General features: G+C 47.8%; 1 protein-coding gene across 2 annotated transcripts; it reads left to right on the forward strand.

The window, feature by feature from the left end:
- The first annotated feature begins 1,027 nt into the window (after positions 1-1,027).
- On the forward strand, positions 1,028-13,107 carry ark2ca (arkadia (RNF111) C-terminal like ring finger ubiquitin ligase 2Ca). 2 transcript variants are annotated; one of them, XM_068334974.1, is made up of 8 exons: positions 1,028-1,218; positions 5,812-6,112; positions 6,220-6,348; positions 6,444-6,573; positions 7,124-7,228; positions 7,307-7,402; positions 7,475-7,575; positions 9,572-13,107. In XM_068334974.1, exons 1-8 carry the CDS (start codon positions 1,158-1,160, stop codon positions 9,690-9,692), a joined length of 1,044 nt encoding a protein of 347 aa, XP_068191075.1. In that variant the 5' UTR covers positions 1,028-1,157; the 3' UTR covers positions 9,693-13,107. The 2 variants fall into 2 exon arrangements, 1 of the variants encoding a protein (XP_068191075.1); XR_011038195.1 differs by lacking the exons at positions 5,812-6,112; positions 6,220-6,348; positions 6,444-6,573; ... (2 more) ...; positions 7,475-7,575; positions 9,572-13,107 and adding an exon at positions 2,023-3,131 and having other exon boundaries at positions 1,077-1,218.
- The last annotated feature ends 52 nt before the right edge of the window (positions 13,108-13,159 follow it).

The raw sequence follows: 13,159 nt of genomic DNA on the forward strand, positions 1-13,159 counted from the left end.
TCACAGGGTTTACCTGAATGGAAGCGTCTTAACATGCAGGAGGAAGGAGGTTAAAGGATCATCTGGAACACGGTTGATCAGAAACAGCACTTACACGGTGAAGAATTGGTGTCATAACAGGAGTGAAATACATTTATTTACTGGTCTTTAATGTATTCTTTTGACGTTTGGTGTGGAGATGTTATTATGGGCTCTGGAAAGTTAAAGACATGTATTTCATATAATTCCTGAATACAAGGAACTTAAGGTAGTAACTTGACCTACACTGGTAGTAAATGGCTGAAAGGCTCTTTATGTGGCACGGCAGGCTTAGAGCATTAGGGTGGTGGGAACTGGAAGACGACATATGGGAGGGAGAGTTTTGTGACCCCCTCTGCCTCCCCACTCCCATCTGTTCCTGCTCCTTAAGGCTTAACACTGAAGGCAGAAAGGTTTTCAGGACACAAATTTCTGCATATCTGCTGTACAAAAAACTTCAACACAGGAACTCTGACGAGAAGTTGATATAATTTAATGATATGTGTCTGATCACGCAGCTACATTTTCTCCAGTGGCTGGTTTTTGTGGCCAGAACAAATGTTCTCCTGTGCCCCAAAGGGAAGTAGAAAAAACTATCATTGTAATGTTAATAATTGTAATAATAATCTGACTTTTATATTTAATGAACATTGAAAACATTGACCTTATACACTAATTATTTGTTAATTTAAAATGAATTTATGTTTACTTGTATTTTTGGTCCGTAAATGGATTTGTTGCCCATATTTAACGTCAAATATTTGAAGATTATTACTTTAACTTTTACAAACACTCCTAATATTTCCACTCCACGTCTTTATTTTAATTCCTCCAGGACTTCGGGCTACTTTTACGACCCTGTCAGCTGCAGGGTCGGCGGAATCTTCTATTTGAGGCTGTCCTATACAGAGATAGCCCCGCCCACGCACTCACCCCATTGGTGGAACGGGGTGCCAAACTCGGAAGTGACTGGTGCCAGGGCTCCAGTGATTGGCTGCTGGTGTGTGTGTGTGTGTGTGTGTGTGTGTGTATGCGCTGCCAGTGCAGCCTGTCCGTTTGAATGTGCTGGGGACTGGAGGGGATCATTTCCATGGACCATCTGTCTCACGGGCGACCCGCACAACAAAGACGGACCCAGGATGGTGTTGGTTCATGTCGGATATCTGGTTCTTCCCGTCTTCGGCTCGGTTAGAAACAGAGGTACGGCTTCCTTTACCTATTTATTCACACATTTGTTGGCATTTGTCCTCAAATGACGTCAACAGAGCTGACACCTGCTAGCAAAAACAGTCGCGGCGGCGCGGCAGCCTGGACCGCGTTAGCCGCCGCGTCGCGCGTCAGCCGCCGCGTCACGTAGGTTCGCTTCGTAATAATCCGTTAGAACGGAGACCTGTAAGCGCCGCTTTTCGGGGGCCGTTAACCGGACCGGGTTGACGCCAGCTGTCAACCGACAGCTCCGCTTTTCTCCTCGGTGCCCCGCGCGGTGTTGACGTGCAGTTTGCACCGCTTACCGCTAGCTAACGTCACCGGCCGCTAGCGCGGCGTTAGCCGCGTCTTCCAGCTGGACTGGCGTCAAAGATCGTCTCCGGACGACAGAGGCGGACTCCTTTGTGTTCGCCTGGCACCGAATCTACCGATCAGCCCGTTGGAGAGGCTCGGTAACGGTTCGCGGGAGGTAACGTCCGCCGGTGAACGGGATGTAAAATGGTGGCATTTTCTCCTCTTTTTTTTTTTTTCTTTTTTTTTAGAACTACAAAAATCGTTCGTGCGACGTGAAGTGAAATCGCGGCACTGAGACCTGAACACACCACATAACGTCACCTGCATCGCAGCAGGCTGTGTGTGAGTGTGTGTGTGTGTGTGTGTGTGTGTGTGTGTGTGTGTGTGTGTGTGTGTGTGTGTGTGTGTGTGTGTATGCTGATGATGATGATGATGTGACGTACATGCAGTAGCACCGATGATTTCATTGTGCTTTTATTTGTGTTCTCTTTTCCTGTTCCATAGTATCGAGGCTGGCTCCACATTCCGCCTTTCTCAGACCTTTGCCCCCTCCATTGTGTAGCTAACGATCATCTGCTGCTGTCTGCCGTAGCCTCTGCCTGCTCTCTGCATCTAGCTGTATTGTGAACCCTTCTTCCTCATTTCCTCTTTCCATCTGAAGACGACATTGGCATTAAACCCGAGTTCTCTCTCATACCGTATCCTTCTGTGTAACCGACTAAAGAATAACACCTTCTGTCCTGATTTGAACTGTCAGTGAATAACCCATGCTGTAGCGATAGCCTTGACAACAGACTGTCGTTGTGATTCTCCCATTCAGTGTGGATCGATTACATTCTGCTGTAAATTTCTGTAAAGTGGATGCATTTGGAGACTCGATCACAGCCAGGCTTGATTGAACTCCTCAAACCGTCTCCATCCCCCCCCCTCCCTTTTTTTTTTCTTCTTATAAAGGTGCATTGTGCCAGCTTTTGTCATGCACTTTGATCATCTCCTCTAAATCATTTTTGATCACTGATTCTCGATCCCCACCCTTTACGGCCCACTGCACCTGTTCCAGCGGGTCCAGATGGCTGCTCGTAATCCCGTCCGTGTCAAAGCCTTTGTTCTTGGAGCTGAATTGATTTTGTCTGTCACAACTAATTGGCCCGACTCAGGTCTAACTCATTTTGCCATCTGAAACCCCCCCCCCACGATCATTTACACCCCCACCCTCCAGAATGCTATCCATTTTACAGGGATGTCTATATCCTTGCACTGCTGTAGAACTCCTTGTAGAATGAAAATGTCTTATTGTTTGGTTGTTTTCCTGCTCATGTTCTCGTGTTAGAACCTAAAGCATGCTCATTTTCTGCTTTTGTTTTTCCACATTGAACAACAGGTTCTAATGTAAACTCTGATGTCCATTCTGTACTGAAACGCGCTGTAAGCACACACATCTACTCATTGGATGCTGCTTCTGTTCCGTTAACCCTACAGAGAGCATGGCCGGGCCTCGCCTCGGCTCCTCGTGTGCATGGGATTATTCTGGGATATCACTCTGTTTATGACGATTATCACACGCTGCCACACGGACTAATATTTTCCAATAAAGACTGTAGTTTTCTTTCTAACCTTCAGTGTGCTTTTTGCTGACTTTCCATCTTCCTCCCTTCACTCTCTGTGCTCTCATTCCTCAGCTGTCTCTGACAGAGTTCCTCAGTTCTGAGTCGGGGGGGGGGGGGGGGGGGCAGATTGATATTTAATTTGACCTGCTGTCATTCCCTCCCCATCCATAAGCTGCTGCTCAGAGAACCAACAGCCTCCCTCACGTCCACCCATTGGTGTTCATTCACTACAATTATTCATGCTAGCGTTTTAATGTCAGTGCATGTGGTGACGGTCGCTTCACTGAACCAGTGGCTTCTGGGTAATTCTGTCATTCAAACAGTTTACCATCACTCCAACGTGATTCCAGTCTCCCCCCGGTCTGAACTATCTGACCTGTGAATTATTTAAATCTGAACTTTTACATTGCAGTTAGCAGATGGTTAGCATAGCTTAGCATTACACCTGACTAAATAGTCATTCCTGTCTATTCACTCCAAGCACGATGCTAACGTTAGCCTCATTTAGGGCCTGAAACTCAACCCTGTTTCTGGCTGATCGGGGGTGCGATCCGTCGCTATGGTTACGTCTGATATCAGGAGGCGCACAGAGACCTTTGATGTCGAGACAATCTCAACACTGATTGGCTTCCGCAACAACGTCTCACCAGTGTTGAGCCAGAGCTAAAAGATCTTTCTTGCAGCGGTGCAACACATTTTCACACCTGGTGCACGTTTATTGGCTGCTGGTGGAGGTTCACCAGGAGGGTTCCTGTTCCCTGAGTTTATGCTAAACTAAGCTAAGCTAAGCTAGTGGTTTTAGCCAGAATGACATGACTGTTATTCTCCAAACCTGCAGCAGGATTACAAATGGGTTCACCACAGGGTTCACCACAGGGTTCACCACGGGGTTCACCACGGGGTTCACCACAGGTGTTGGTTGGGCCTCCTGATTTTAAACCAATCAGAGGGCTTAAACCTGCTGGTTGCCACTCCCCCGGTCTCACACGTGTTCTAAAGTGGTCAGACTCCCGGTGATGCGTTAAAAAGAACCAACAGGAAGTCGGTCCTGACCTGACCGACGCCCAGCATCAAGGTCAGCCGGCGGCGTGCAGACGTACTGTAGGGGGGAAGGGGGCAAATGACCCATGGTCACATGACCATCACCACCGCACCAAGCAGAGGATGGGATTATGTGTGAGAGCTGCAGTGATGGAAGCAGGGGGGGGGCACAGGTTCCATGTCAGACTGCTGCAGTGGCTGCTGGGTAGGGCTCACTGGCTGTCACTCACATGGGGACAGCGTGCCGCAGCCACACCGGGGGGGGGAGGGGCTGCAGCTGGAGGGTGAGGTGCGTGTGTGTGTGCGTGTGCGTGTGTGTGTTTGTGTGGATGGGGGGGGGTCCTCACTGCAGCAAACAGGCATTTTCTGACTCCTAAGTCGAAGCAGAAGCGACAGATCCGTCTGTTGCTGCCCCACACATGAACGTCACCGCCTGAGACTGGGCCACGCCCACCAGGCCACGTCCACCAGGCCACGCCCACCAGGCCACGCCCACCAGGCCACGCCCACCAGGCCACGTCCTGTAGCATAGCGTGTTAGCACAGCAATGTGTTGAGATTGAGTTTCAGTCCTGGATTCTTCCTCTTAAGTTGGGCAAATAACGACTTTCAGCCGAGTGACCCAAAGGTCCCCCTTTTAAAGGGGCCAGATAGAAGTAATAAATGTAACTCAGTGTAATGTAACTCAATGTAACTACTCCTTAATGTAACTAATAAATGTAACTAAATGTAACTCAGTGTAATGTAACTAAATGTAACTACTCCTTAATGTTAAATAACTGAATTTCTGACTGATTCTAGTTCCAAACATTACAGTTAGACAGAAAAAACATGTTTGTTTCTCTGTTCTAACATAAATCCTTTTCATTTGTCAGGTTATTAAACCCACAGAACTCCATCAATCAAGGATCAAACTATCAATCAATAAAGAAAAATAACATCAGACACAAGTTAGGACGTTAACTTTGTTCAATACGTTTAGTCAGAGTTAAGATGGGCTGAACTACTGCATTGTGGGAAATGTAGTTTTGATTAAAGCACACTTTTGACTTATTTGTTTTAAGACGCTCTGACCTTTTATGCGCTCCTGGGCCATATTAAATGATGTGGAGGGCCACATTTGGCCCCCGGGCCTTGAGTTTGACACGTATGATTTAAAGCAAAGGTAAGAGGGGAAAAAAAGCAAAGGAAGTAAAAGATCCTCAGCCAACATCTGATTCTGGATTCACACCAGAATTTATCAGGTTCTATTCTGGCTCCAGAACTCAGGCTCTGATTGGTCGAACCGGTCCATCTGACTCCTTTAGTGGAACCGTGACCAGATCCTCTCCTGCTGCTGCCGTGGAGGCTTTTAACTTGAGATCTGCAGCTCCTTCTGACACCAGAAGCGTCTGAGAGCCGGAACCCACGGAGCCGACCTCAGACGACCTTGTGGGCTGAAGGTCGTGATGGAAACCCGCCGTCTGGTTGTGGACGGATGATAGAGGCTGCTGGGTGCAGTCTGTGGGTGGATGTGTGCCTTCAGAGTTTGTGTGTGTGTGTGTGTGTGTGTGTGTTTGTGTGTGTGTGTGTTTGTGTGTGTGTGTGTGTGTGTGTGTGTGTGTGACGGCGGCGTCTGAGTGAACGTCCTCTCTGATCTCCTGCAGGAGCACACTTCACCAGGCACCAACACAGCCACGCTACCTCCTGCCGACACTTTCACCTGGGCTCCCCCCAGGCGCCCCTCTCAGCAGAGTTCCCTCTGGGACACGCCGGCCAGCCGTCTCAGAGCGGCCTGGCCCCCCACCTGCCCCCGGCGCACCACCCGCCCCTCACTGCCCTGACCGCGCCCCCTCAGTTCCAGGACGTGCCGGCTCCTCCGTTCTTACCTCAGGCCTTACACCAGCAATACCTCATCCAGCAGCAGCTCCTGGAGGCGCAGCACCGCAGGCTCCTCCCACACTCCAGGTACACACACACACACACACACACACACACACACACACACACACACACACACACACACACACACACACACACAGGAAGTGATGACACACCTTACATCTCCATCGCAGGAGGACCCCGGAGCGGATTCCCCTGAACCCCCACCGACTCCGCTCAGGCTACGAGTACTCCCCTCCCCTCCACGTCCCTCAGCCAATGACGACGCAGCAGCAACGGTACCTGGCCGAAGGCACTGATTGGTGAGCGTCCGGTCCCGCCCCCTCTCCCCTCTATCCCCGCCCCTCTGCACCCGTTACCCAGGTGACGCGTCCTCCATCCGTCTGTCCCGCTGCAGGGATCTCAGCGTGGACGCCGGCCTCCCCCACCACCAATACCAGCTCCAGCAGCTCCCCCAGCACTATCAGCATTACCTGGCCACTCCCAGAATGCACCACTTCCCCAGGAACACGTCGTCCGCACAAGTGGTACGCTGGTTCACCTTACGATCATTTGGTTTTGATGAATCCAGATCTGCAAATATTAAAGTTCTGTAACATCAAAATATTAAAAACCAGAACAAAAGCAGCAGAAGCAAGTTAAGTTTTTTTTATAGCATGCATTCTCCATTACCCATAATTCAACTTGACCGCCTACAATTTAGTAGCAGAATGGGGCGGGTTACACCTGAAGGAGGAAACGATGTAGAAACCGTTAAAATGTTTTAAAAACCAGCCACAGGATCCACTTTGATGTTGTATGATGATGATGATGATGATGGTGATGATGATGGTGATGATGGTGATGGTGATGATGATGATGATGGTGATGATGGTGATGATGATGGTGATGATGATGATGATGATGATGATGGTGATGATGATGATGATGATGATGGTGATGATGATGATGATGATGATGGTGATGATGGTGATGATGATGATGATGATGATGATGGTGATGATGGTGATGATGATGGTGATGATGATGATGATGATGATGATGGTGATGATGATGATGATGATGATGATGATGCAGGTCGTGCATGAAATCAGAAACTACCCCTACCCCCAGCTGCACCTGCTGGCCCTGCAGAGTCTCAACCCTTCAAGGCACGCCGCCGCCGTGCGCGAAAGTTACGAGGTAAATACCCTGAAAAACACGCCCACCTTTCCTGAGAGGAGTGGAGCTGACAACCTGCCCCCCCCCCCCCCCCCCCAGGAGCTGCTGCAGCTGGAGGACCGGCTGGGGAGCGTCAGCAGGGGCGCCGTTCAGACCACCATCGAGAGGTTCACCTTCCCCCACAAGTACAAGAAGGTAGGTCCGGCCGCACCTCACAGCACCCCCGCCCCGCCCCGCCGCTCTGACCCGCCCCCTGGTTGCCCACAGAGGAAGCCCATGCAGCTGAAGATCGGGGAGGAGGAGGAGACGGATGTGGATGAGAAGTGCACCATCTGTTTGTCCATGCTGGAGGACGGAGAGGACGTCAGGTCAGACGCTGGACACACCACACACCGCCACGCTAACGCCACGCTAACGCCACGCTAACGCCACGCTAACGCCACGCTAACGCCTAGCCTTAAAGGTGGAGCCAGGGGGACGTACTGCCACCTAGTGGCATGGTTCCACATTGAAACAAACCCCACTCCAGCAGGAGGCGCTCTGCAGAGGTGTGTCCAATCTGGGCTGACGTAGAAACATGGTGGACTGTCCAGATAACGTCCTCTCGTTCACATCATGAGTGTTAGATTACACGTATGTCCATAAAGCCGTCATGCTGGACCTTCAGTGTCTCATCAACAGACAACTTATTGATCTCCTCATCAATTTCATATCATATTTAACCAAACGTAACCAGATTAGCTGCTTCTACCTGTACAGGAAATCCTCAACATACCAACACAACTGCTTCCTAGAGGGTGTTCTGAGCTAATAGTTTGTAAGTTGTTATTTATCAATTTTCAATCAATAATTTCCATTTGAGGTCATTTAAAGGTCGTTAATACTCTAAATACTAAAGTAATGTCATTACTACTGTAAATACTACAGTACTGTCATTACTACTGTAAATACTACAGTACTGTCATTACTACTCTAAATACTACAGTACTGTCATTACTACTGTAAATACTACAGTACTGTCATTACTACTCTAAATACTACAGTACTGTCATTACTACTGTAAATACTACAGTACTGTCATTACTACTCTAAATACTAAAGTGATGTCATTACTACTCTAAATACTACAGTACTGTCATTACTACTGTAAATACTACAGTACTGTCATTACTACTCTAAATACTACAGTAATGTCATTACTACTGTAAATACTACAGTACTGTCATTACTACTCTAAATACTAAAGTGATGTCATTACTACTCTAAATACTACAGTACTGTCATTACTACTGTAAATACTACAGTACTGTCATTACTACTCTAAATACTAAAGTAATGTCATTACTACTCTAAATACTACAGTACTGTCATTACTACTGTAAATACTACAGTACTGTCATTACTACTGTAAATACTACATTACTGTCACTACTACTCTAAATACTACAGTACTGTCATTACTACTCTAAATACTACAGTACTGTCATTACTACTGTAAATACTACAGTACTGTCATTACTACTCTAAATACTACAGTACTGTCATTACTACTCTAAATACTACAGTACTGTCATTACTACTGTAAATACTACAGTACTGTCATTACTACTCTAAATACTACAGTACTGTCATTACTACTCTAAATACTACAGTACTGTCATTACTACTGTAAATACTACAGTACTGTCATTACTACTGTAAATACTACAGTACTGTCATTACTACTGTAAATACTACAGTACTGTCATTACTACTGTAAATACTACAGTACTGTCATTACTACTCTAAATACTACAGTACTGTCATTACTACTGTAAATACTACAGTACTGTCATTACTACTCTAAATACTACAGTACTGTCATTACTACTCTAAATACTACAGTACTGTCATTACTACAGTATATAGTAATGTCAGGAAGGGGAACTAAAGGAGTTGGACATGGCAGAATGGTTGTTTGTATCTATGGTTGTTCGTATCTTGAGGACGAGCTGTCTTCAGCCTTTGCGCTAAACTAAGCTAAGCTAAGCTAAGCTAAGCTAACAGCTCCAGGCAGCAGCCTCACATGGATACGAGTGTGTCACCAGCAAAGCGCTGATCTGTGGAACAGATGAACCGACACGTGTTGGAAACCGAGAAGAGGGTGAAGTTTACGTGTAGAAAACCACTCCCAGGGATGAGGGGGGAGGGGCTTGGTTCACGGGGGCGGGGTTACCGTTAACGGGTCTCAGCTGTCAGAGGAATGCAGGAATGCTGACTCGACAGGAGTCCCGTCAGCGAGTCTGACACCGAACCAACGCTCAGGTGCTCTCAGGAGTTGGTGAACCTTAACGAACGTCGGCTTTGTGTGTCTCTGTCTTCCAGGAGATTACCCTGCATGCACCTCTTCCACCAGGGCTGCGTGGACCAATGGCTGGCCACCAGCAGGAAGTGTCCAATCTGTCGAGTTGACATCGAGACACAGCTGAACCCCGACAGCTGCTGACATTCCACCGCCGCCGCCTCCCGGTCGTCACTCCCAGCTTGCCAGCCCCGCCCCTGCCTCACCCGTCGGTGGGGGGAGGGGCCTCGCCAAATGTCTCCACGCGTCATGTGACATCCCCACCCACCTGACTCACGCTTTACTGAGCCAAGCCAAGATATAACGAACTGCACGAGCGGCCGCCGGGGGCCCTCTTTACGTAGAAGCACACCCCCCCCGGCGGCTGCACACACACTCTCTCACACACACACACACACACACACACACACACACACACACACACACACACACACACACACACACACACAGGGTTTCCTCTCAGCTTGCTGATTGTAAGTCGGGTGTTGTTGCTGTTGTGGTTGTCGTACCGTAGGTCGCCCCCCCGGCTGTGTAGCATGTTCTCAAAGCCATGACGTGACGTCCTGTGGGTGGAGAACCCGTGACCCCCCCCACTGGGCTGCATCCTTTCTCTTTATATCTATTAATATTCATCTATATTTCTGTCTTTTCAGACACACTTGGTACAAAGTGAATATCATGACGCTAACGCCGTGACGCTAACGCCGTGACGCTAACGCCGTGACGCTAACGCCGTGACGCTAACGCCGTGACGCTAACGCCGTGACGCTAACGCCGTGACGCTAACGCCGTGACGCTAACGCCGCGGCGCCACGTGGGCCTGAGGGTCCTCAGTGGTGGTAGAGTAGCAGAAACCAACACGTGACGTCTGCTGTGCTTTGAGCCCCATGGGGGGGCCGAGCACCAGCGATCAGTGTTTTAGTTCCATCATGCAGCTTTTGACATTTTTGCAATAGAGCGTTAAGCTTTGGCTCGGCGTCATGTGACGAGTTCGCCGCCGCCGAAGCCGACCATCGAGTCGTCGTGTTTCAGATCAGCAGGAAGTGCTTTTACTGAAATGCTTTTTATTTTTTAGTTGGTTCTTTTTTGTCTTGTTGTAGCTTGAGCCTGGTACACAGGTTTGTGTGTGTGTGTGTGTGTGTGTGTGTGTGTGTGTGTGTGTGTGTGTGTGTTTGTCAGACTAAAAGAATGTGTCTTAACAAATGTGAGCACGTTTCAAGGGTTCAAAGCTAGGCGTTAGCTCGCCGTGGCGTTAGCTCGCCGTGGGTTCGAGTCTCGCTGCTTCTACAACAAAAGCCAAAAACAAAAAAACAAACCAGATGATAAAAGGAACCGATCGTGCGTTCCAGAGCGAGGCGGGAGGAAGGGGAAGATGACCTTTAACCTCTACTGTACCTTCACCTGGCGCCGGTCCACAGGCAGAACAGTGTGTGCTAAAAACGCATGCTAGGGCCGTTAGCTCCGGTAGCGTTCCTCCACGGCGTTCACGTCGTAGTCTGAGCCGCGGCTCCTCCCCCCGACCTGTAGCTCCTCCCCCTGACCGTCTTGATGTTTACCTTATTGCCTACAGAACAAGCACATGTGACAACAGTTCCACCAACAGGAGCGTCTGATTGGTTGGTGTTTGGGTCTCGACCCGCTCTGCTGCGGCGTGTTGATCTCGTGTATTCGTGCGACAGACCTCCCCTCGTGGTTGCTATGCTGGTTGCTATGCTGGTTGCTATGCTGGTTGCTATGCTGTATTGCTAGAACATGTAGAACGTGGTGGTGCGACGGGGGCAGCCTCGCGCCGGCGGTGCACACAGACGGGAGGCGGCCAATCAGAGGCGAGCATTCAGGCCGGGGGAACCTTACAAACACCGTCTCCCGCCCCTTTTTTCTTTTTAACCCTTTGTGTTCTGGTAGTTGGGTTCCTCCGCCTGCAGGGGCCCCGCTGTACGATGCACTGTGACATTAACGGGGTAACGGGGACGACGTGCCCCCGCCGTGTGCACCGCCGGCGCAGACGCTGCCCCCTGCTGTAGTGGAGTCATCCGTGATGAAGTCTTCATAGTTTACACAGGGTGTTGTCAGTTGAAATGCCTTAAGTATTTAACAATCATAATTTATTACTAACTGTAGATATTGTGGGTACGTATTTAATTTTATATATTTCTTTTGGGTTGGGGGTGTGTGACTGAATCATAATTTATTTATTTAGAAATAACACAAAAATGCTATGAAAAAAACTATTACCTCATTTTTGCATCGTTTTAATGGGAATGCTTTGCATGCAGTTGTGATGTTCTGAACTCTGACGTCAAGAAGAACCCGGGTCTGAAGCTGGCTGTGAGACGTTTACCGAGCTCCTGAGCCCGTCTCGCTCTCTCTCATGTGGTGCTGTGGATCTTGGGTTACATTCCATTCAATGCATTTTCTCTGACCCCCCCCTGCTGTGATGTAGTGGACAAACTGGGTTTAGTCTGTGTGGTTTCTTTCCTTTGCACTCACGCGTTCTATAAGGGAACCCTCTCACTGGCAAAAAAAACCTTCGTTCAGGACATTCAAGGCCATCACAAAGATCTATGGCTTTTGTTTTCTATCGCTCTGCTTCCCACAATGCACTATGGGTCTTAATAACGATGGTCTGTGACACAGATTCCTTCGCTTTGTGTTTTAATCTTTTCTTTTTTTTTCCAGAATAGTTTGTAGATCAAGCATAAGTGCCTCGTTTTACACGTTCGATATTTCCATATTACTGAACCCATTAATAACAATCAGCTCATGAAGCCATCCTGCCTTATTGGTTGCTTAATCAATTAAGACTGAATCCTGACGGAGAGAAGACTTCTGACAGCGTCTGCAAAAGCCATTATTTATCCTCTAGATCCACGTCACACTGACCAAACGTTGCTCATATTTTCACAATGAATCAGTTCCTACAGAGAACTCTTCCTCCGGTCATTCTGTCTATCTCCTCCTCTTCGTTTATTTTAGTCCATCTCTCCTCTCAGACTCGATCCCGTTTCCTTTTTTTGTCTAAAAAAAGGAAGGCGAGGACTTTAAAGCACAACCTTTTCTAAAACTGCATGTTTTCTCAGGTTTCAATAGAGACTCAACAGCTGATAGTATGTTAGGAATATATACAAAGAATATAACAGGAAAAAAAAAAGAATTTTGTTGCTGTTTGAAACTGAAAAACAAAAGGTGGAGAGAAAATATCCCAAAAAGTGCCAGTGAAAGGGCTGCCGCCATCCCGTGTGAAAACCTGCTGTTTAGTTGTGACTACGATGTTTTTCACTATCAGATATTTTATCTGGAAATAGAACTATTTATCATTAATATTAAAGCAATAGCGCATTAATGGTGACGAGTGTTGAAGAAATGGATGAGCGTATTATGCGTAAATGTTAGTTTCACATGTGGTGGAATTTTGTACTTAATTTATTATTACTACTACTAATAATAATGATTTGCATTGCTAAACCCAAACTGTTCAGTTTTGTTTTTTAATTTTAATTTTATTTCATGGCTTGTATATTATCCTTTTGTATGTGCTCTTTTTGTAATAAACAGGATAAAAAATGTCTGAGGTTCATAATCGGGAGTTTAGCGGCTAACGGCTAACCTGC

The sequence above is a fragment of the Antennarius striatus genome, chromosome 15, assembly GCF_040054535.1.
Source record: "Antennarius striatus isolate MH-2024 chromosome 15, ASM4005453v1, whole genome shotgun sequence".
Classification (NCBI taxonomy): domain Eukaryota; kingdom Metazoa; phylum Chordata; class Actinopteri; order Lophiiformes; family Antennariidae; genus Antennarius; species Antennarius striatus.